General features: G+C 38.0%; 2 protein-coding genes across 4 annotated transcripts; one reads left to right on the forward strand and one right to left on the reverse strand.

Moving 5' to 3' along the window:
* Positions 1-4311, reverse strand: LOC125467935 (ureidoglycolate hydrolase-like). Of its 2 annotated transcripts, XM_048574632.1 has the most exons (12): positions 3974-4305; positions 3730-3815; positions 3250-3324; positions 2837-2965; positions 2486-2572; positions 2083-2285; positions 1902-2004; positions 1579-1670; positions 1365-1427; positions 937-1177; positions 623-663; positions 1-320 (listed from the first exon to the last, which is right to left on the reverse strand). In XM_048574632.1, the coding sequence occupies exons 1-12, from the start codon at positions 4178-4180 to the stop codon at positions 223-225; spliced, it is 1425 nt and encodes a 474-aa protein (XP_048430589.1). In that variant the 5' UTR covers positions 4181-4305; the 3' UTR covers positions 1-222. The 2 variants fall into 2 exon arrangements, with proteins under 2 accessions (XP_048430589.1, XP_048430590.1); XM_048574633.1 differs by lacking the exons at positions 1-320; positions 623-663 and having other exon boundaries at positions 987-1177; positions 1285-1427; positions 3974-4311.
* A 589-nt stretch (positions 4312-4900) lies between these two features.
* LOC103967242 (DNA repair protein XRCC4-like) lies at positions 4901-7210 on the forward strand. 2 transcript variants are annotated; one of them, XM_048574524.1, is made up of 4 exons: positions 4901-5360; positions 5466-5594; positions 6259-6381; positions 6805-7210. In XM_048574524.1, the coding sequence occupies exons 1-4, from the start codon at positions 5076-5078 to the stop codon at positions 7045-7047; spliced, it is 780 nt and encodes a 259-aa protein (XP_048430481.1). In that variant the 5' UTR covers positions 4901-5075; the 3' UTR covers positions 7048-7210. The 2 variants fall into 2 exon arrangements, with proteins under 2 accessions (XP_048430481.1, XP_048430482.1); XM_048574525.1 differs by lacking the exon at positions 6259-6381.
* Positions 7211-21901: the final 14691 nt, after the last annotated feature.

The raw sequence follows: 21901 nt of genomic DNA on the forward strand, positions 1-21901 counted from the left end.
TGAGACAGAATTAGCACTAGTTTGAGTTGATATTCCAATCTGATTCTACAGTTGATATATAAACAATGAGGTCTGTCTGCAGAGTTTTTGCATCTCTCTCTAACGCGTGCCCGCGCACACAGAGAAACAACCACATTGTTAGAACTGCTGAACAAACACTAGAATTTAGAAGAAAGTATAACCCCAATATGTAAAAGCTTACAAGCTATCAACTCCGACGGTTCACTGCAATGACAACTTTGCTAGGGTCAATGCTAATACCTTGACCCCGTTAGATATATCCTGAATGGATGCATATTCTTCAGGCTTATGGCTGTAACCTGCAAAACCAAATCCAAATGGACGCAATAAGTTAATAGCATTCTCTACTCATTCGATCTAGCATTCTCTACATGTCTAACAACTGATTCATTCTTTTGTTCGACTATGTAAGTGAATGTCATCCAATGTTTCTAATTACGAATATCTTTGTGTTATAGTTGTGCTTTGGCACACGCAAAATGTGTGGCAACTGACATGCTTTTGCAATAAACTAGATTCTCAGTCTGACTCAAATTATTAATTTCAGTACTACTACAGTTATTTAAGATGGTGGTTTCTACAAGAAGAGAAAGGAGACTACCTTTGTAACATGGAATGAATATCATACCCATCGGAGAAACCCTGCAAGGATATGAAAATACATTAGTAGAACCTATTTGTGGTAAAAAGAATAACGGCATGCTGTTCACCATCTGAATTTCCTCAAATTTAGTTGAATTAGCAGCCTAAGTAGCCACTTGGTGGAGTACGAAAAAGCACATACTAAAAGAAATGAAATACGGAGAATGCACTGTCTGAGGATGTATATGAAATACAGCAAATCTCAAATCTTGCTACAGACTTTAGATATACAGGGAATCCTTTCTTATAGGGATAAGTTTTTCTCTCTCTTACCTGGCCATGAACAATGAATCGTGGTAAGCTCGGCTAATCATGAACTTGTGCGTTAAGTTTAGCTCTTTCGACGAAGCTTCCATTGCCTCAATTATTGATTTATCAGAGAGTGCTGGCGGATCCTGATTTATGATTTTGAACTCTGATAGACTGACCCCACGTTTACTTGCTATAGCAATTGCAGATCGATGAATTTTCTCAATTACAATGTTTCTTCGCTCTTCATCAATATCTCTTGTGTCTACAAAATGAAAAGGTATTACATAGTATCAAAAAATAAAACCAAATTTTTCTTCGATATATATTAAAAATCCCAAAGACTGGTATCCATTTGGCTCAATTGATGACCGAGAAAGGATACACGATGGTCTTTTCAAACTTCAGTAAAATTGTATATTGTGCTTGAAATTTAATGACAGAAAGCATACCAATTTCCAGATGCGATTTACTTGGGATGCTGTTAATGGCTCCAGGATGTAGCTCCAGAATACCTTTGTATAAAATGATTATTAATATATACCACAGACATGAAATAAGAACAACAGCCAACACAAGAGACTTAGAACACGTTGAGAAATTTTAAAGAAAGTCAAAGAATTAATCCACAGTCCTGCACATAGGTGTGAAGGAAACACAACTTACCAACTGTACCGACAGTATCAACAGACCCAGATTCCAATACATGTTTCTCAACAGCTAGTGCTAATTCTGCAGCTGCTAGTCCAGCATCATTTCTGGTATAAATAATTAATGGAAACAATTATGAGTCATGTTTACTTGAATATAACTCAACAGCCTTTAACAAAAATACTTTTTTTAGCTGCATGAGTCAGTTTTCAAAAGTTATTAGGAAATATCACACTGACTTTGCGGGTGGGATAAGGGGAAGGGAACAGTTGCGCATAATCCTAGAACTCAACAGAAAAGGTGTTGAAACTCCATTTTACAGTTTGCAAACAACTCACCTATTTGGCATTTGGACAGCACCGGCATGGCCTCCATTGCCTTCAAACTCCACTTTTATACTTGCTGGGGCTGCAATGGCAGTTACAATACCAACTGATATACCTGGATCACAAAACATACTGCTTTAACACATACACTATTATGCATAATGTTGGGAACATGTATGTCGGAATGACCTACCTTCCTCCTCCAAAATGGGGCCTTGCTCAATATGCAATTCCACAAAACCAGAGTAGCTTTCTTTTTTTAAGAACACACTCGATAAATCATCTTCATGTTTAGTGTAGCCAGCAGATCCTGCAGCATCTAAGAAGGATACATTTTGACCATCAACTGTTGTCTTCAGAGCATTGGCCAAGGCCTCAATCCCTGCCATTAAGCGGCTGCACAATATGTATTTTGCTTTTAAACATAGGAAAAAGCTAGAGTGGATTTATTTAAACAACACACATCATTGTTGGACTTCACCCGGAACTCAACAAATTAAGAGATAGAAGTGAATTAAATGTTTTATGTAGAAACTTCACCGAAACATCAGTATAGCTTCTAGTGTGTTAAAGTCTAACCAAGTAGTGATCCTAACCTTCCTAGACAGCTGATTCCAAAACGCGTAGGCTCTTCTGAGGTGAACAAGATAACTTCCAGTGATCTTTTGGGTTTGAAGCCAGACCTGCCAGAGATTCAGTAGCATAACCAGAAGAGTTGTAAATACATTTCACCTCAGGTAAAATAGCAAACTTCCAATTTGGATCTTTCCATTATTAATATTTCCCAAAAGGTTATTTTTTACTCGATATAAATTCTCATTTCCTCAGTATTTTATGTAAGATCGGTGTCTCATCCTTGTCTCCTAGAGCGAAATCAAGTATGCTAAGGCTACAAATTGCCCAACTCAATTAAACGGTTCATACCAAGACTCATCAAAGTTGCATACCTTTTCAGTACATTGATGGCTTCTATAGCACCTAGAACACCCACAACACCATCATACTTTCCGGAGTATGGAATGGCATCAATGTGAGAACCTGTCGCAACTGCAGAAAGATCTGGAATATAGCCTTCCCTACATATAGTAACGCAAGACAAAACCATGGTCAGAGAAACTTAATAAAAGTACGATATAAAGAACAGTGCATCCCAACTAAATAAGGGGCAATAAATATATGCCACAGGGATGAGAGAGAATATAGAAAAGCTCCTATCTACTGGAACCAAAGCAGTCCCAAATCAGGGTTTTCCAAAGTTCAATTGATTCAATTGAAACAATCAAGTTTATAACCTCACAATATTCAAATAACAAAATAGAATACGAATAAGAGTTTGAAGATTAGGACATAGTACACTCACCACCGACCAAATATGTTACCAACAGCATCCTCTCTAACAGATAGACCAGAAAGTCCCATCAAGTTTTTGATGAACCTGCAGTAAATTGTAAATATTACCCAAAAGAAACAATATCAAAGACATAGCAAAGCTCGAATATCATCTCAACACAAATCTCAATACTTGTTTGGGTTGCCATTGTTCTCATTCTGCTAGTCACCATTCTGATAAATATTCGGAAATTGACTTTATCGAAATCCAATTAAGACCTTCTACATTTACTCCATTCCAACAATTAAGCCATCACGTCAATGAGATCAAAAATGGAAGTAGAACATTACTTGTCAATCTATAGATACAACAGCCGTGGTACAGATTACCTAATGTTGAAATTCTACAATCAAGCGAAGTTCAAGCCACCCCACGAAATCCAAAACAGACTCACTGAAATTAAACCTTAGTTGAATTGAGAATTTGACACTGAAAAGGTAACATGCATACCTACGCGCCAATACATCCTTCTCAGTATACAAGACCCTGGTAACTGATGGGGCAGGTGTATCCGAATAAGTCGAAAGTTCATCAATCTACCAATCCAAAAATCCACAAAATTTGCTCAGATATGAACAAATGAACAAACCAAAATCTCACAGTCATATGAGACAATTAAACAAAACCCAATAAGCCAAACTGATAAAGCAGATAAACCCCAATTAGCAACTATCAAATTGATTAAATGAAGTACCTGTTTCTGCAAACTTTGAGTGTCAACTGAGAGTAAAGAAACAGTGTGAGACTGAGAGGTAGAGTGTGATTCGTGAAATGGGTAGCCAGAGAAATCCTCCATTGTTTTGATTGTTGGGTCTTCATTTTCGTGAGCTGAGATTGCAGTGAAGGAGCAGAGGAGGAGGAGGAGCAGAAGAATTACAGAGCGAGGGATATTCAGAGACATGATTTTTCTGGGTTTTTTTACTTTTCTTCAGAATTATAAATTCAGATGGGGTTTTATCGGATGCGTGTATAATCATACCATTCCATATAAAACAATGTTATCCACCATGACCATGGGTGCTTATCTGACACTGGTTTTGTTTATCGTTTTGTGGTACTCTTTTGGTTTTGTTTATCGTTTTGTGTGTGTGACGTGTGGTGGTGTTTAGGGAAAGGATAAAGGAAATTGTAGAAATGGTTTCTCAACTTTAACTTAATTTAAGCAATTATTTCTCAATTAAAAATTCATTAGCATTGGTTACTCAACTTATCAAAACATGCAGTTATAGTCTCTCAACTAAAAATTTATTACCAACAGTCGCTCAACTTTAACCCAATTGGAGAAATTGTCCCTCAACTTCAAACCAATTGTAGTAATGGTCATTCCAACGTAACTCATTTTGACAAAATTTTGACGAAGTTGATGAAAAATATCATAGCTACATGTTTTGATGAATTAAGGGACCAATGGTAATGGATTTTTAGTTGAATAATTATTGCTCTAATTTGATTAAAGTTGAGGAATCATTGTTACAATTTACTCGAAAGGAGATTAATCGCGTTCCAGAAGGATCCTCGCGTGGATCCTTTTTGTAAGAATGCTGAAATCTTCCAATCACATTCGTTCATTGTACATCGTGAGATTAAAAATTATTGTAAATTTTCATAAAGGCTTCCAAGGTATCGGTAGAGAAAATGAGCCTCTTGCTCCTTCCTAACATAGGAAATTAATACAGAGTGATCAAAAGAAGCGGGAAGAGTCGAACCCCCCAAACCCCTAGAATCAAAGTCCTTCTCTCCATCTCTCTTCAATTTCAGAGACTCAGCGTGCAGAGGAAGCTCCACAGCCCACAACAATGGAGGCCCCGACCCCCAAACACACGTGCCTAAAGCTCGAGCTCCAAGATTCCCAGCAACCCATCTTCGTCAAGGGCACGTGGTTCCCCTCCCGCTTCGAACTCTCCATCACCGACGGCCTCAACGCCTGGATCTGCTCCGCCTCCGAAGACCAGGTCAGGGACCGCGCCGCTCAGTGGGACCAGCCGGTCTCCGAGTACTTGGCGCTGGCCGAGCGCTACTTAGGGTTTCAGCACCCTGACTCCGTATACGGGTTCGCCGGCGCCGGCGACGGCTATAAAAGAGTAATTAAAAATTGGAGCTTTTTATTAACTTAATTTCTTGGGGAAATCATGTTAGTTGTAATTAAAGTTGAGTAATCATTCGATTGAGATTGATTGTTTGTGCAGCTTTCATGGACGTTTGAGAAGGAAGGGACGAAGCTCGAATGGCGGTGGAAATGTCAGCCGTCGCCAAACAGTAAGCAAACCACGGCGGCGGTGTTGGATTTTCTCATGGATGCAAATGTTGGGCTAAGTGTAAATTTCCCTCCTTTTTATAAACTTATTTATTTTTTGATACGAAGAAGCAGTGTGTTAGATATTAATAGGAATGATAAGAACTAAAACTAGGTTGGAATCCACGCAATTTTGAAACCCTGTTGGAATTTTTGGAAATTTAATCGAAAGATGAGTTGTGATTTGGATTTTCAAAGTATTTAGTGTTTCTGAAGGAACCTAGATGGGTAATTTCAACCACTATGCACCGGATTTGAATTGTATATATATGTACAGACTGCAGACTGAAGATTTTCTCTCAACGTTGTTGCACAAAAGATTGTGATTTTTTTGTAAACTTGATCTTGCGTTGGGTTTATCGGAGAAGCCAATGTTGCGCTAGAGTTTTTTAGACTTCCAGTCTGCTGCTCTACATTGTCTAGGAAAGAGCTGATTGCATCTGACGTAACTTGCATTAAAGTTGGAATAGTATCTGGCTGATTACTCATATCAATAATGAAAAGTGGTGTATAGTATGTCGGTTTCCTTGTTTTTACAACTATTAATAAGTCACTGCTTGAAGTTTCTTCTTTTTGTACATATCATGCATATTTGAGTCGGTATATTCTGCTGGAGGTGGTTATGAGAGCGAGTTTAACTTGTTTGCTTGTTTCATTCATGCTAGTGTATGTATGTGTGTGTATAGGAAGAAGTTGTGAGAAAAACTCAATCGTTTGAGAGGTTGAAAGTGGAAGCTGAGAAGTGTCTAGCACAGAGTGAGAAGATTACCAGTGAGAAGATAGAATTTGAGTCCGCTATTTATGCAAAGGTGCACCATACCATACCTCTATTAGTTATTCATCGATTTTCTGTGTTCTCAAAATGTTTCTGTATTCTGTAAATGGAGCTTCAAACTTCTCCTGCCATATAATACAGTTGGCATTCTTTGCACTTTAGAGTGCGGTATGTTCAGTAGATAATATACCCGGGGTAAGTTAGTTCTTCATATGAAAAATTCCCTACAATGGTTAGAGTCTAGTATTTGATGTCTTTTCAAAGATTCTTTTGTTTTCAACCAAATTAGCATGATCTGGCCAAATGTGTATCAGAATCGTATTTTGATCATGCGGTCACTTTCAATGCTTCAACTATTTGGATGTGATTGATTTGTTCCCATCTCACTCATTTAATTGAGACTTATGCAGTTTTTTTTCCTGAATCTCTTGACTGACATGTCTTTAACATCTTCTAGTTTCTTGGCGTCTTGAATTCAAAGAAAGCTAAACTAAGAGAGCTCCGAGATAAGCTTTCAAACAAAGAGGTTGCTGGGAAACTGCCAGAAGAAGAGGAAGTAAGTTCAGAACAAACTGAACCTTATGTCAGTGGCGATGACAAAAGCGAGGAAGAATGTTTGAAAAATTATCCAGCTACCTCCAAGGATGTTCCATCGATTAGTTCTCGAGGTAGAGGTCGAAAGAGGGGAACGCACAAGTAGCGTCTCACTCGTCAATTCTAAATTTCAGCATGCTTATGTCAAATATTCTGCGCCCCGGATCTTCCTATAAGTTTGTAACTTCCTATTTAATTTGTATGATATTGCAGAGTTCCTTTTTAATAGTACTGAGATCTTCAGAGGAATACACACTTTTGTACTTCTACCAAGATCTTGTTTCACAGCATTCTTAGCTTCGTACACGGAACACCGCCTAACCACGAACTGTTTCCGCGGGTCTAGTTCGGGTTTTCAGGCCAGTTTTATTTGTTATGCTTCAGTTTTACTTATACTCCAAAACTGAATGCCAGGTTCAAGTTTTGGATTCTTGACGGACTCAAATAATTCCGTCGCCTCCTCTATGTGTCCATTCTTGCAGAGTCCATCCAACATAACGGTATATGTAGACAAAACCAGGGATTGACGGCAAGTTTGCATCTCTTCAAAAGGTTTCTGTGCAGTTGTAACTTTGCCAGCACGGTATAAAGCTCCTATAAGTGTGTTGTAAGAGACCGGACTAGGTTCCAATCCGTTGCAACGCAGTTTCTTAAAGAATTGCACACCCTCATCGGTCTTCTAACTCTTGCGGTAGCCGTGGATTAGCATGTTTGTGGCTAACAACCTTAAGCTCAAAAGCCTTTATACCGTCACAATGATGTTCCGTTCCCACCATATAATGCTATGTAAAGAAAAACTTGCACGTGACGTTGTATGATTGGTACAATCATCACTCTAAACTTAAGGAAAGGAGATTCAAACTAGGTTGCAACATTGGACAAACACATTTTGCCTAATTTGTGAGGCGATATCTACCGTACTGGTATACCGTCACTGTGATGTCTTATGTCAATCATATAATGTTATGTGGAGAAAAACTTATATGTGACATTGTATGATTGACACATTTCGTCACAATGACGGTTAAAAGTTTTCCTAATCCACATCTACAAAGGAGATCTTTTGTTAAGCTTTTCTCTAATCTTTTTTTTCTTTAGCATATTTTTGTTATGCAACTGTCTAGCTTTAACCGTTACTTTCTACTTTCCTATATATTCGTGTAGCACATTATTTGTGTGATTTCACTGCAGATTTTATCTACATTTATTTGATCCATTCTTTGGAATTGGGGATTTGTGAAATCAGAAGAAAACAATGTCTACAGTGAGGGAAGGAAAGAAGAAACCAAAGGCAGCCATGGAGCCTAGAGTTATTTCGTGGGAGGAGAGAAAAAGCCTCGCAGACAAGGATGAAGAGCTTTTGGAGAAACAAATACAAGATCTCAACACATGGGTACTTATATTTCATTCATTTTTTATGGCCTCATTTTTCTTGTATGTGCGTACTATAGATGTTTGACGGGAAATCATAACCACGCACTATTTATTCGCCTTATACATTTTTGTGTTAATTATTTTCATTGTTTTTGTTTGATTTATTCAATATGAACGCCTAGAAAGTGTGTAGAAGAAAAAATTGTGTGCAAGTAATCATTTTTCATGTTTGATTCTCACTTGAGGGATGTGATAAAGCATTTTGGACTATTGATCATGTTGATGCTCGCATGATGAAATCAATGCGGTCAATGGTATTTGAAAGGTGTTATAAAAAAAAACCGTATACCATAACAAGGTAATGTTATTTTCTTTCTCAGAATGTCATTGCACACTCATTTTGTGTGTTTTAAAGCAAAAAAACATTGAGTGTAGAATGACAAATTGAGAGTGTGAATATCTGATGTATTAAAGTTTATGGGATAAACGACGTTGAAACACATAACACATGTATGACGATGATGAGTAATATTTTCATCTCGTTCTTGCAGATGAACATGATAGATTCGATGGAGGAGAAAGAATTAAAAGAGTATTTGAGAAAGAGGTCAGATGAATTGAAGACAATGAAGATCATCCAAAAGACCAATTCTAAACAAAACCAAAGGGGTGAAAAGCCCAAATGCTCAACATCTGATGGGATTATGGCTTCGGTTTGGAAGTTCCACAAGGAAGAAGAGGAAGAAGAATTTTAGGCCATTAAATGCTTATGGAATATTATTTGTTTGAATTGTAATTAGACGATTGGTGGTAAAAATAATTCATGTATTGAAAAATAATTCATGTGTTGGGCTGGCCTTAAGCTAGGCCTCGGGCCAGTTTCAAACAAGGGCTAGGTCTCGGCCCGATTTCAAACAAAGGCTGGGTTTTCTTTTTCTTCCTTGGGGCCTGGAGGTATTTAATGAGGCAGTTTGGTCTCCTCTTCTTTGGGCCTAAGCAGGTTTTTGACAAATTGAAAGACTTTGGGCCTCAAAACTCAAAGGAAAAGTCTTGGGCTACAACTTGAATGAAGGTGTGTGATATAAAAACAAGGCTTCGCTATATATTTGTGTAAACCCTTCATTATTAATGAGAGCCCTTTTACTCTATGGACGTAGCCAAACTTAGGGCGAACCACATACATCTTGTGTTTGCTTCCTTATCTTTACCTCTTTATACATCATCATCACTAGGTGATCGAAGCAACCGAGCGAAGGTCATAAACTTGACACTTTACGTTGGTCCAAGATCCATCCGATTTTGTGCATCAACGGAGTGCGTTTGTTGTATTGGACTACTTCGGTATGGAGTAGCTTCAAGGACTAAGCTAGACTAGCTTAGAATAGACTAAGTTAGATTAACTTAATAAAGCATTTGGTACAATATCGAACTAAAAAGCAGGATAATGAAAATTAGTGAAATTGCAAATTAACGATAGAATTACATCAAACTCAATGGAAAAATACCCACAATTTTGAGTTTTCTAAAAGCATATTTCAAACAGATTTACACCCCAATTTAGAGGGGTAAAATTGGATTTTAACACTTTCTAGTTTAATTTTGGTTGAGAGCTGTTATTCCTACCCCAAAGTCTTATCTTCCCACCCACCTTTTAATGAATTTTTTAATTATAAATTTGTCTATTTGTAAAATGACTAATAAGGACCTTAGTTACCCCATTTTGCATTACTTTTTTTTTATAAAAAAATAAAAAAGAAAGGTTTGAGCATGATAACTCTCACGCTATGTTTAGACGATTTGTCTCCCTCAAATTCGAACTCATCCTTCCCATCTCGTTCCATTCAGAGAAAGCAAAATCATTTAGAGAAAGCAAAAAGAATGAACTTAGAAGATGATGTTTCTATGGAAGAAATAGATGATTATGTTTCCGTTAAAGAGGTAAAAAAATAATTTTATGTGTGGGTCATCTTGATTTGTCGACATCGTACAATTGAAGCATAGCTCTGTGGCTTTTTATTTGAATTTGCATTAGGTTAGGGTGCAATTTGTTTCACGTTTTCCTATGGGAATTCCTGGAATTCGTTTTCATTAGGTTAGGGTAATAATTCAGGTAAGACATGTTTGTCGCAACTGAGACTGATAATCGTCCAATTTGATGTGTTGTCTCCGAAACCTACACACAAATCCCTTTCTTAATTAGCACTATTTTCAACTTGGTGTAGTGCCCATTTATTTACATATGGTAGAATTCGGTTGCAGCATGTAGATGAATTTGGTAATAATTCAACATCTACCCACATGATGGACTGTACTAGTGAATTTACTACAAATAAGGTAATATTTGCTTGACTACACAATTGATTTACTTATACTCTTGTATGTTTATTCAAATTGTGCAATTTTGGTATGTAGTTATTCAAGAGTAGAGAAGAATTAATACAATGGGCTTGAGAAGTTGGGAAGGTCAATGGTTTTGTTATTGTGACGTTACGAAAAAATGTGGATGCCTGTTTCAATTAAAGGGTAAAAAGCTATCAACTGATGATGATTGGATATTGGCGGTAGTTATTGGAGTGCATAATCACACAACATTATACCATTTTAAGGGTCATTCATTTGCTGGTAAATTATCGTTAGAAGAGACTTCGTTATTGACTGATCTGTCTAAAATTTGGTGCAACCAAATAAGATTTTGACTACACTGAAACGAAGAAACAAATGAAATGTATCTACATTGAGGACAATTTATAATGCAAGTCAATGTTTGAGGCTTTTGGAGGGTGGCAGGTTTCAAATGCAACAATTGATGAGTAAGTTATCTGAGTGTTGGTACACTAAGTGGCATAGGAGTTGCCCAAAGACTAATATTATTTTGGACTTGTTTTGGACACACCCGACTTGTTTGAAATTGTTACAATCATTTCCACATATTTTTATTATGGATTGTACGTACAATACCAATAGGTATCGTATGCTATTGTTAGAAATTGTTGGAGTTACATCAACTTATATGACATTTTCTGTTGGTTTTGTTTATCTTTCCATGGAACAAGAAGATAATTACGTTTGGGCCTTGAGTATATGGCGAGGACTCATGGATGGTATTGTTATGCCTGATTTTATTATGACAGATAGAGAAATGACTTTGTTGAGGGCCATTGAACTTATATTTGGTACAAGTAAGCATTTATTATGTAGATGGCACATCAATAAGAATGTGCTAGCCAACTTCAAAAAATTATATAAGTCCAAGGAAGATTGCGATAGATTTTTGGAGAAATGGAATACAATGGTTGCATATTCTACTAAAGTCGATTTCAAAAGGCAGACAAGATAACTATGTAACAAGTTTAGAATGTATCAAGAGATGCTTCAATATGTGATAGATAATTGGTTGAATCCATATAAAAAAAGGTTTGTTGCAGCATGGATCAATAAAGTTATGCACTTTGGGAATACAACCTCAAATAGGTAAGCATTTATCACTTGTTACTTTATTTTCATTTTCATTTTCTAGTGAGATTGCTAAACCTTTGTTACTTTAACAAGGAGTCTTCACATGCCAAATTAAAAAGAGATCTTGGAAGTAGCCAAGGAACATTTGAGACATCATAGGAAAGTATACATGCTCTGTTTGGGTTGCAGCACACTGAAATCAAGGCTTGTTTTGAGAAAAGTTTGATAATGGTGCATCATGATTTTAGACATTCAGATTTCATGGAATTTCGTGGCTGTCTCAATTAGTGCATTATATATGGTCCTAAAGGAGTACTGTTGTCCAAAATGAACAGTATTAACTCCGAGGCATATGGTTGTGTTTTACGAGACACTCATGGATTACCATGTGCTCATGAGATTGTTAGATACATGAGATGGTCGACCTATTGGAGGAAACTTGACATGAAGTGTACACCTATAAGAAATGCAACAAAGTATGGTTATGATGTAAAGATAAAGTTGTTTCATAGGCGTTGGATAGAATCTGATGCAACTACAAGAATGGTCCTTAAGAGGAAACTTATAGAGTTAGTACCATAAACTTCTTCACATGTTGAACCATTTGTTACAACCAAGACTAGAGGTAGGTTAAGTAAAAAGATAGATAAATCTACTCGTCGTGATCCATCATTGTTTGAGATTGTGGAATCAGAGCAAGGAAGTTATTCACTTAGTGGTCTTTTGTCCTGAAATGAGTTTAAAACAAAAGAGGCGACCAAAGGAAAAGGTGCATCGCGCTCGTTTAATTAAGCCAATTGAGTTTGTTGATGCACAAAATCAGCAAGAACTTTGGTACAATAGAAAGTGTCAAGTTCATGACCTTCACCAGATTGCTCCGATCACGAGTGTGGATAAGTATGTAAATGGACAGAGATAGGGAAGCAAACACAAGATGTACGTGGTTCACCCAGAATGGCTACGTCCATGGAGTAGAGGAGTTCTCATTAATTTTGAAGGGTTTATACAAATACATAGGTTCAAGCTCTCGTTTAGTGAGTTCTAGTGAATGATTTAGTACAAATGACATTAGAGATTATTGTGGGAGAATGATCCCCTTTTATAGAAGATAGTTTCTAGCTTTGTTCTGAATTTGACACGTGTCGTGCTGTGATTGGCCTCTGATATCGACACGTGTTGCTTTGTGATTGGCCTTTGATATCAACAAGTGTCGCGTTGTGATTGGCCTCCTAGTTGGAGGAAAACTCTTGTGGGTCCTTGACGGTATACTATTGACCGGTGCTTAGTAGTTTCGGGATTGGTCAAGTATGGTACAAACAGTGCTCCCCTAAGTTCTCGCATGAGGGAAACTTCTCATTTGGGGACTTGCAAGATCCAAGCCATTAAGTAATCACGAAACTTCTAAGTAACGAAGCGTGATAACATTTTCACTTGCCTCTGCCCCATAGGTAGATATGGCCTCTTCTCTGGAAGTACTTTTCCTTCATTTATGAATGGTATCTTTAGCTGATGTTGACGCACAAGGTAATGTATCATTTTCATTTGAAATTTACCTGTAGTTTCGGGCTTGGTCAAGTGTGATACAAACCCTATAGTAGGAGTCCCCCAAGTCCCTGAGTGAGGAGATCTGCCGCAAGAGGTAACAAACAAGGTAAACAAGTAGAGTTCCAAGCAATTAGCCTTAGATCGGAAGTTTGATCTTGGGTTCTAGCTGATTTTTCTCATTCTCCTTGTCTCTCATTCAGCAACAGGGACAAAGAAAATGATAGGGTGAAGAGATGATATGAGATACTCTTGTTTTCAAAGAAGTAACGGATGAATCAGCACGTGCTTTGTTGTACTTGATGACTTTCCATAGACGTATTCTTGAACTGGGCTGGAGGTTTTTTGGTTTCCTCCAAAGGGGTGAGCTGATTCAGGAATTTGAGGGTCAAGACAAGTCTGTCAAATCTAAAGTACGATCGACCCTGATGATATGGGATAATTTTTTCCGTTGACAAAATAGCGGATGTGGTATGGCAAGGTTTTGCTCTCCGGTGACGGTGTTAGCGAAAGGTTGTTGAAGTTTCTCAAGCTATTCGGATAGGGCAGCAATGCCGAGCTTGGATTTGACTTATACTCTTCCGACTAGATTGTGTGGTTCTGCAGGGAGGGCGTCGTACTGTAGTGATCTGTTTCAGTTCGTCGTTGAACCTTCTGCTTCAATCTTTTGTATAGTAGAAGTGGTGCGCAACCTTTGCATTTAAATGGTCCTTCAGAGCACTACTTCTTAATGACTCATCCATACTTGGTAACTTCAGTGTAAAGAACCAATATCATATCAACTGTTCTGAGGTATTTGCCGAAGGAATTTGTGACCTTGACAACAGTTGAGGATGAGCACTCGAGAGCAATGCTAGGTAAGCAAACAGGCAAAGGTTCCGGGCAATCAGTTTCAGATCGGAAGTTTGATTTCAGGTTCTGACTGATTGCGTTCTTTCTCTTTGTCCTGTAGGTAAGAGCAAGGGCAAAGGAAAAGACAGGGAAAAAGCATGATATGGGATACCCTTGCTTTCAACCTTGATGATATAAGATACTTTTACTCTGATGTGGTTGGTTGGTAGAGGTATTATCGAGAGGGAAGAAAACGGAGTATTTCGAGAGGCTATGTTGGGAGTGCCCTTTCTAATGTGAGGAATGGTTGAGCATTTTTGCAGGTCTGCATGGGCGTTGAGGATGGAGGTCAACATGAGGTCAACATATATAGGAATTCCTCTAGCAACAAGTAGTAATGTTGTTTCTTTACCCTTCTCAGTCATAGCAATGTAGTAGGAGCTGTAAGGTTCACGTGTTTTAACTTTGTCAGAGATCTTTGAAAAAATGGTTCATGGTACCTAGAAAGCTGATGTTACATGTGAAAAGCGTCGACAATTTTTATCTAAGAAAATCCGGCTCTCGAGGTTCAGAGAGCGGTGCTCCTTCAATTTTCGAAACAAACAATCCTGCTGGGGATCTGGTTCTCGAGATTCGGAAAGCTGTGCCTCTTTGATTTTTGAGCAAGCAATCTTGTTAGGAGTGCTTTCTCAGATGTGAGGAAAGGTTGGACATTTTTGCAAGTCTGCTTGGCTGTTGAGGATGGAGGTCGACACATCTAGCAATTTGCTAATTAGCCAGTAGTGGTGTTGGTCCTTTACCCATATGGGTAATAGTAGGGTAGTTGGACCTTCAAAATTTACGTGCCTTAACTTTGTCAGAGTTCCTTGGCAAAGTTATCATTGGCATCCGAGGAGCATATGTTATGTGTGAAGATTGCTGATAAATTTTACTCAGGAAAATCTGCTTCTCGAAATTCAGAGAGTGGTGCATTATCAATTTTTGAACAAATGGTCATGTTGGCCTTTCTTTTATAGGGGCACCAATTATGTTCAAGAAGTACGTTCATAGAGTTACCGCTTGTAGGAATTTCCCCTTATGTTTGTATTTCTGAGATTTATTATACCTCATTTTTTTCTTCATCATTTCTGAAAATGTCTGGCCCGTCCGACCGTCGTTTAGACTTGAATGTTGTGGAAAAGGTAACCATGTCTCCTCAAGATAACATATGGCGCCCATCCTTCTTATCTTCTACTGGTCACCTTACCATTGGGGACTCTATGATAAAGAATGACATGGCCGCTGCAGTGGTGGCCAAGAATCTTCTCACTCCCAAAGACAACAGACTACTTTCCAAATGGTCTGATGAGTTGGCTGTTAAAGATGCTTTGGCTCTCAGTGTTCAGTATGCAGGTTCTATGTCTAATATGGCCCAACGCCTATTTGCTCGAACCCGTCAAGTTGAATCGTTGACGACTAAAGTGATAAGTCTCAAACAGGAGATCATGGGGCTTAAGCACGAGAATAAATAGTTGCATAGGCTCGCACATAGCTATGCTACAAACATGGAAAGAAAGCTTAACCAGTTGTAGGAATCCAAAGGTCAGATTTTAAGTGATCATCAGAGGTTTGTAAGTTTGTTCGAAAGACATTTATTGCCTTCGTCCTCTAGGGCAGTACCACGTACTGAAGCTCCAAATGATCAACCTTTGGTGCCTTCTCTTTCTGGGGTTCTGCCCAGTACTGAGGCTCCAAATGATCACCCTCCGGTGCCTCCTATTTATGGGGCTTTGCCGAGTACTGAGACTTCTCATGAGCAACCTTTGTGAAGGCCCCCTCCTGTTTGTTTGTTTTGATTCATGTGTGTGCACATATTTGTAATTTATCAAAAATATCAATAAATAAGCTTTACTTCATTCAACGTGTTGTGTTAAATACATTAAGGCATCATTCACTAAGTTCTTTGAATTTTTTTCTTTTGTTGAAGTTTGCATGTTGAAACTTCGTGGGTGGATCCTGTAGGTTGAAATAGTGCTCCCTTAATTTCCTGAGTAAGAAAAACTTCTCAATTGGGGACTTGAAAGATCCAAGTCACTAAGTAGTCGCGAAACTTCCGAGTATCGAGGTGTAGTAGCATATGGCAAAAGTCCCCCAAGTCTCCGGTCGAGAAGAGTTGCCGAATGAGGTGTCGTGCTAGTAGCCATGTTGTCAAAATAGCGAATCTTCACCCTTTTCTTTTCTAAGTGGTAGCCTAAAATTCTTCCTTCATATTTTTTTTATGAAGGTTGTTAGGCCCAAAGAAAAGAGAGAACCCTAGCCTTTTACACGTTTTTTTTTTTTTTTTTTTTTTTTTTTTTGAAATTGGTAACCAGGCCCAGCCTTTGACTGGGTTTTTGTGTGCCCTAACTGCACAGCAGGTCACCCCGTGCTTCCTCTTCAGCCTGACCATTTTCTCTACGTAGCTCTCATTGTTCTCCTCTGTAGCTTTTCAATATAACACCATCCTTTGTAGCTCAAATTGCAAAGCCATCTTCATGAAAATTGTTCCTTAACTCGTGAACTACAACATATCCAAATTTGAGATCCATTAGAGCAGTACAAATCTAGAAATTCAGGTATGATGAGTGATTGTTCATCATTTGTCTGTCAACCCGTCAGACCTGCTATGAGTTTCAAAGCTCTATTTTCTCTTACTCAGATCAACATACTTTCTTCATCGAAGTTGTTCCTCATCATCTCTTCCATAACATATCAAAAATTCAGAATCAATTAACAGTTAAATACTTCCAGATCTTTGAAACATCACAGCAGCTTTGAAATATGCAAGAATTCGACTGTCATGTTTGGAGCTTCAACACTATAATTTCCTTCGTTTAAACAAAAACGGTTCTTTCTTGAAAGCTATTCATCTGCATAAGAACTATAAGATGTCCAAAATTCAGCTCCACTGGGGAAGAGCAGAAGTTGCAGAAATTTGATAGATGAAAGGAGACGGAAGAAGGAGATAGAGAAAGAGGCTGCTTGGGTTGGATTTATAGTCTGGGGAGATTCCAGTTTTTGTAGCACCTTCATTAGTGGTGAATTCTTATACTTTTGCTCACCATTAAATTTGGAAACATATATAAATAAATAAATAAGGAGGAGAATCTTGGGGCCTTGTGGGTGTAAAACAAAAAAAATGTTTATGTTTACCCATGTGTTTTTGTACAGATTCAAGAGAATCTTGGGTTTTGTGAACAAAATTTGTTTATTTGGAGCAAGGTTTTGTGTTTGGAAAATAGTTTAATAGTTAACGTTTATTGATTGTAGGTTTTTCGTTGGGTATATAGCTTGAATGGTTGAAGCTGTTTTAGGACACAAAGCTTGATTTAGTTTCACACTGTCTTGATCAAGAGTATGTGAAGCTTTTATATGTTTTAGTGTTGACGTTTTGTAGTGAGGTTTTGTAGGTGAAGCTTTGTAGGTGAAGCTTTGTAAGTGAAGCTTTGTAGGTGAAGCTTTGTAAGTGAAGCTTTGTGGTTGAAGCTTTGTAGGTAAAGCTTTGTAGGCGAAGCTTTGTGGTTAAAGCTTTGTGGTTGAAGCTTTGTAGTGGAGCTTGGTAGGGGAAGCTTTTATAGGTGAAGCTTTTGTAGGTGAAGCTTTTGTAGGCGACGCTTTGTAGGTGAAGCTTTGTAGGCGAAGCTTTGTGGTTGAAGTTTTGTGGTTGAAGCTTTGTAGTGGAGCTTGGTAGGGGAAGCTTTTATAGGTGAAGCTTTTGTAGGTGAAGCTTTTGTAGGCGACGCTTTGTAGGTGAAGCTTTGTAGGCGAAGCTTTGTGGTTGAAGTTTTGTGGTTGAAGCTTTGTAGTGGAGCTTGGTAGGTGAAGCTTTTGTAGGTGAAGCTTTATGGTTGAAGCTTTGTTGGGTACCATAAATTGATTTTGCTTCACACTATCTTGATCAAGAGTGTGTGAAACTTTTGAGATTTGTAGTTGCCTTCCATTGATGAAGCTTTGTTGGCACCACAAATTGATTTTGCTTCACACTGTCTTGATCAAGAATGTGTGAAGCTTTTAAGATTTGTAGTTGAATCCCATTAATGAAGTTGAACTCCCTAGCTTGTGTGGAAGATTGAAGATTTTCCATGTGGGGCTTTCTCATGGTTTGAATTTGAATTTTGAACTTCAATGGCCCAGTTGAACTATATAAAAAGGATAAGTTTCACTCTTTACCTTGCCTTCATTTACTCATTTTGTAGTAATTTTTGAAGACAGAGTGTTCTTTAGTTGAGAGGAATTCCGGCACTGCTTTGCACCATCTTCAGGTTGGTAGTCTTCTTTACTAGATCAAATACTTTCATTCTTGTTGGATTGTTTGAGTGTTTATATATTTGGTTGAGAACATAATGAATTGGTTGAGCTTTTCCCCATGTTCTAGGAACTTCCTTATGTTTCGATCGTACATGTAGTGATAGAGTTTGTTTCTATTCGTGGCCAGTTTGAGGTGTTTTCCGGCCAAATTGGCCTTGACCGCAGGTATAAAGTTTACTCTATTTGTTGAGATCTTTATTTTTGTAAAATTTGAGAATTTTTGGAAAAAAGTCGAATTTTCCAATATGTAGCATTTGATTTATGAAATGCTATTGGTTGAGTATATTTTCGATAAGGTCCGCCACTTGAATATTCTAACAATTGACGATCTTACCATTGAATTGATACCAAATTTTAGTATGCTATTGTAGATATGGTTTACGGACCTTAGGGAATTATTAGTGAAAATCTAGTGGGCCTATATTGGTTAGATAGCGACTTGAATATATGAAATATGATTATTATCCAAATTTCTTTTATTAGTAGCAATTGTGAATATGAATTGGTCCTATAAATATGATTTCTATTGAAATGTGATTTTTATATATTTAGCCATAGACATATGCTTATTAAATAGGATTTGGCTTGTGTACTGATGATGTTTGTGATATATATGTGTTTAATTATCTTTTTAATAATGTGATCGATAATTATGATGAATGTTATGACAATTATGGGATTTAAATATTGTTTGATAATTATTTGGATATGCTTGCCAACCGAATACCTATTAGAACTTGGCACTATTACCTAGCATGAGATGGAGATGGAAGTCAGGAGATGAGTTAGGTACTTTATTAGATTTGAGTAGAAATAATAATTGCGGGAATTCCTTGTGTTGTGCTCCATATGACTAGATGCTGGTTGATATATGGAATCGATAACATGTATGCGTATAATTGTATTTAATGTATGATGATGAGATTGCACCACGTAGTAGTGGTACATGGATGGTCCTGCTTGGTATATCCGTGATGGGGACCATATGCATTCTAGAGGTGATGATGATTGGTTGTACTTGGTACATTTTGTAGGCGATCATATTTGGTTTGGTTCCGTGGAGTGGTCTAGAACCCGAGTTGTTAAATTTCGTGGAGTGGCCTAAAATCCCATTAATTGGAGAAGGAGACTTGGCCTAACTATGTCCCTCTAGCCTTGGTTTTTTTTTTTTATATATATATATATATATATATATATATATTTTTGTGTTAATGTTTTCGAGAGTCTTGTGAATTGAGTTAGAAAAGATGTTGGACGTTTGAGTGACTCCTTCGGGATTTTCCATGATTCGATTATGATTTCATAATGTATGCATTTAGAAGATATGGGAATGATTGTTATTACTTTGATCAAATTAATTAATTAATGCAGCTAGAGAATGGTTTTGTATTTTGTCGGTTCTTAAATATTATGTATTTTGTGAATTGCGATATCATGATGAGACATAATGATTTAAATGTTGGATGGGAGAGAAATCATGTTTTCATGGAGGTTGATTATGTAGCTTGAGTCCAGGAACTACATGTTATTAGGTTATAATAAATGATTAAGGAATGCTATGTTTTTCTATTTGAACTTAGTGGATTAAACTTCTGATTTTGTGTCAATAAACTACAAATGACTTGATCCCTATTTAAGGGTACGTAGGCAGTCTAACGAGGAGGTTAAATGCAGCCATAAGGTAAATGAAAATTTTCTTTGCAATTTGATTCTCGAATTGTGAATTGCCATATTCCTGAGGTCGGGTATATGAGATATACGAGTAATTGGGTGTCGTCACGTGTCGACCTTGGACGTATGTCGGGATCAGGGCGTGACAAGTAGGGGCGAAGTTTCCGAGCAGACATGACTAATGCTAGAGCTAATTTCTCAATGTTGGAGTGTCGTGTCTTCGCATCTTGTAAAGCCTTGCTAACGTACTAGACAGGTCGTTCGATACTACCATCCATTCGAATGAGGACGAAACTGATTGCTGAAGCCAAGACAGACAGATAGACAATTAGGGTGTTACCAACTTTAGGTTTGGATAGCAGAGGGCCTTTACTTATGTATTCCTTAAGGTTCTTAAATGCTTCGGCACATTCATCAGTCCATGTAATGTACTTCTTACTTCCCTTAAGTGCTTTGAAAAAAGGAGCGCATTTGTCTGTGGCCTTAGAGATGAACTTGATTAAGGCTGCCACCTTGTCAGTAAGGCTCTGGATGTCTTTTGAAGTTACTGGTCATTTCATTCAATGATTACTTTGATCTTCTCGGGGTTAGCTTCAATGCCTCGTTGGCTAATCATGAAGCCCAAAAATTTTCCAGAGCCCACGCCGAAGGCGCATTTGTTAGGGTTCAACCTCATTCAATACTTCTTCAGGATGGAGAAGGTTTCAAACAGGTTGGTGATGTGTTGGTCGGCATGTTTGCTTATGACTAACATATCATCAACATAAACTTCCATGCTCTTCCCAATCTGTTCAGCGAACATTGAATTAACTAATCTCTGATAAGTCACCCCTACATTCTTTAGGCCGAATGGCATCACTTTATAGCAATATAGTCATCTGTCAGTAGTGAAGGCCGTGTGTTCTTGGTTTGAAGGGTTCATGAGGATTTGTTGTACCCTGAGTAAGCATCCATGAAGCTCAAGAGTTTACACCCTGTTGTAGAGTCTATAAGCCTATCAATGAGAGGAAGGGGAAAACTATCACTTGGGCATCCTTTGTTTAAGTCGGTGTAGTCGACACACATTCTCCACAAGATCTTTTAAAGCAAAAGACTTTCCTTAGTCGGATTTTTCTTAACAGGGATCACATTTGCTACCCACGTTGGATAATTGACTTCATGGACGAAGCCTATGCTTTTGAGTTTTTTAACTTTTGCCTTCATTGCCTCGTATCGTTCAGTGTCATAAGATTTTCGCTTCTGTCTCACCGGCTTGGTCTTGGGATCAATGCTCAAACAATGACAGATGATATTGGGAGAGATGCCTGGTATGTCTTCGTATGACCAGGCGAAGACTTTAATGTTCTTTTGCAAAAACGAAATCAAGGCCAACCGAATGGATGGTGACAAAGTGGTACCAATCTTCACTATGTGGTCTGGATAATCTTTTGAGATAGAGACCTTCTCCAACTCTTCAGCAGGTTGTGCTTGCTGGGTGAAAGAGTCATCTCGAGGATCGTCGGGTCAGGTTGTCTGTTACCACCATGAAAATCCAAGTTGGCTTTGTTCAAGCTGGTCTTTATAACTTGGTCATGTATAGAAAATGTTTCTTTGGGCATATGCAAGTGTTGTTGCTTGACTGAAGTGTTGTAACGTGATCGTGCACTAAGTTGATCTCCTTTGATGTAACCATTGCCCTAAGGGGGTTGGAAATTTCATCAACAACATTTGTGTGGATACCATAGCCTTGAGATCATTGATGCCCGTGCACCTAAAGATGA

The sequence above is a fragment of a genome, unplaced genomic scaffold, assembly GCF_019419815.1.
Source record: "Pyrus x bretschneideri cultivar Hongxiangsu unplaced genomic scaffold, Pyrus_bretschneideri_v1 Contig73, whole genome shotgun sequence".
NCBI classification, from domain to species: domain Eukaryota; kingdom Viridiplantae; phylum Streptophyta; class Magnoliopsida; order Rosales; family Rosaceae; genus Pyrus; species Pyrus x bretschneideri.

Bases quoted from the DNA above. Each gene is read 5' to 3' on its own strand.
- LOC125467935 (XM_048574632.1), bottom strand. From the start codon at position 4,180: ATGTCTCTGAATATCCCTCGCTCTGTAATTCTTCTGCTCCTCCTCCTC. The intron at 3,325-3,729 runs GTATGCATGTTA...AATTTACTGCAG, and splicing joins AAGGATGTATTGGCGCGTAG to GTTCATCAAAAACTTGATGG. The intron at 2,286-2,485 runs GTTAGGATCACT...CATATTGTGCAG, and splicing joins GGAATCAGCTGTCTAGGAAG to CCGCTTAATGGCAGGGATTG.
- LOC103967242 (XM_048574524.1), top strand. From the start codon at position 5,076: ATGGAGGCCCCGACCCCCAAACACACGTGCCTAAAGCTCGAGCTCCAA. The intron at 5,361-5,465 runs GTAATTAAAAAT...TTGTTTGTGCAG, and splicing joins CCGGCGACGGCTATAAAAGA to CTTTCATGGACGTTTGAGAA. The intron at 6,382-6,804 runs GTGCACCATACC...AACATCTTCTAG, and splicing joins AGTCCGCTATTTATGCAAAG to TTTCTTGGCGTCTTGAATTC.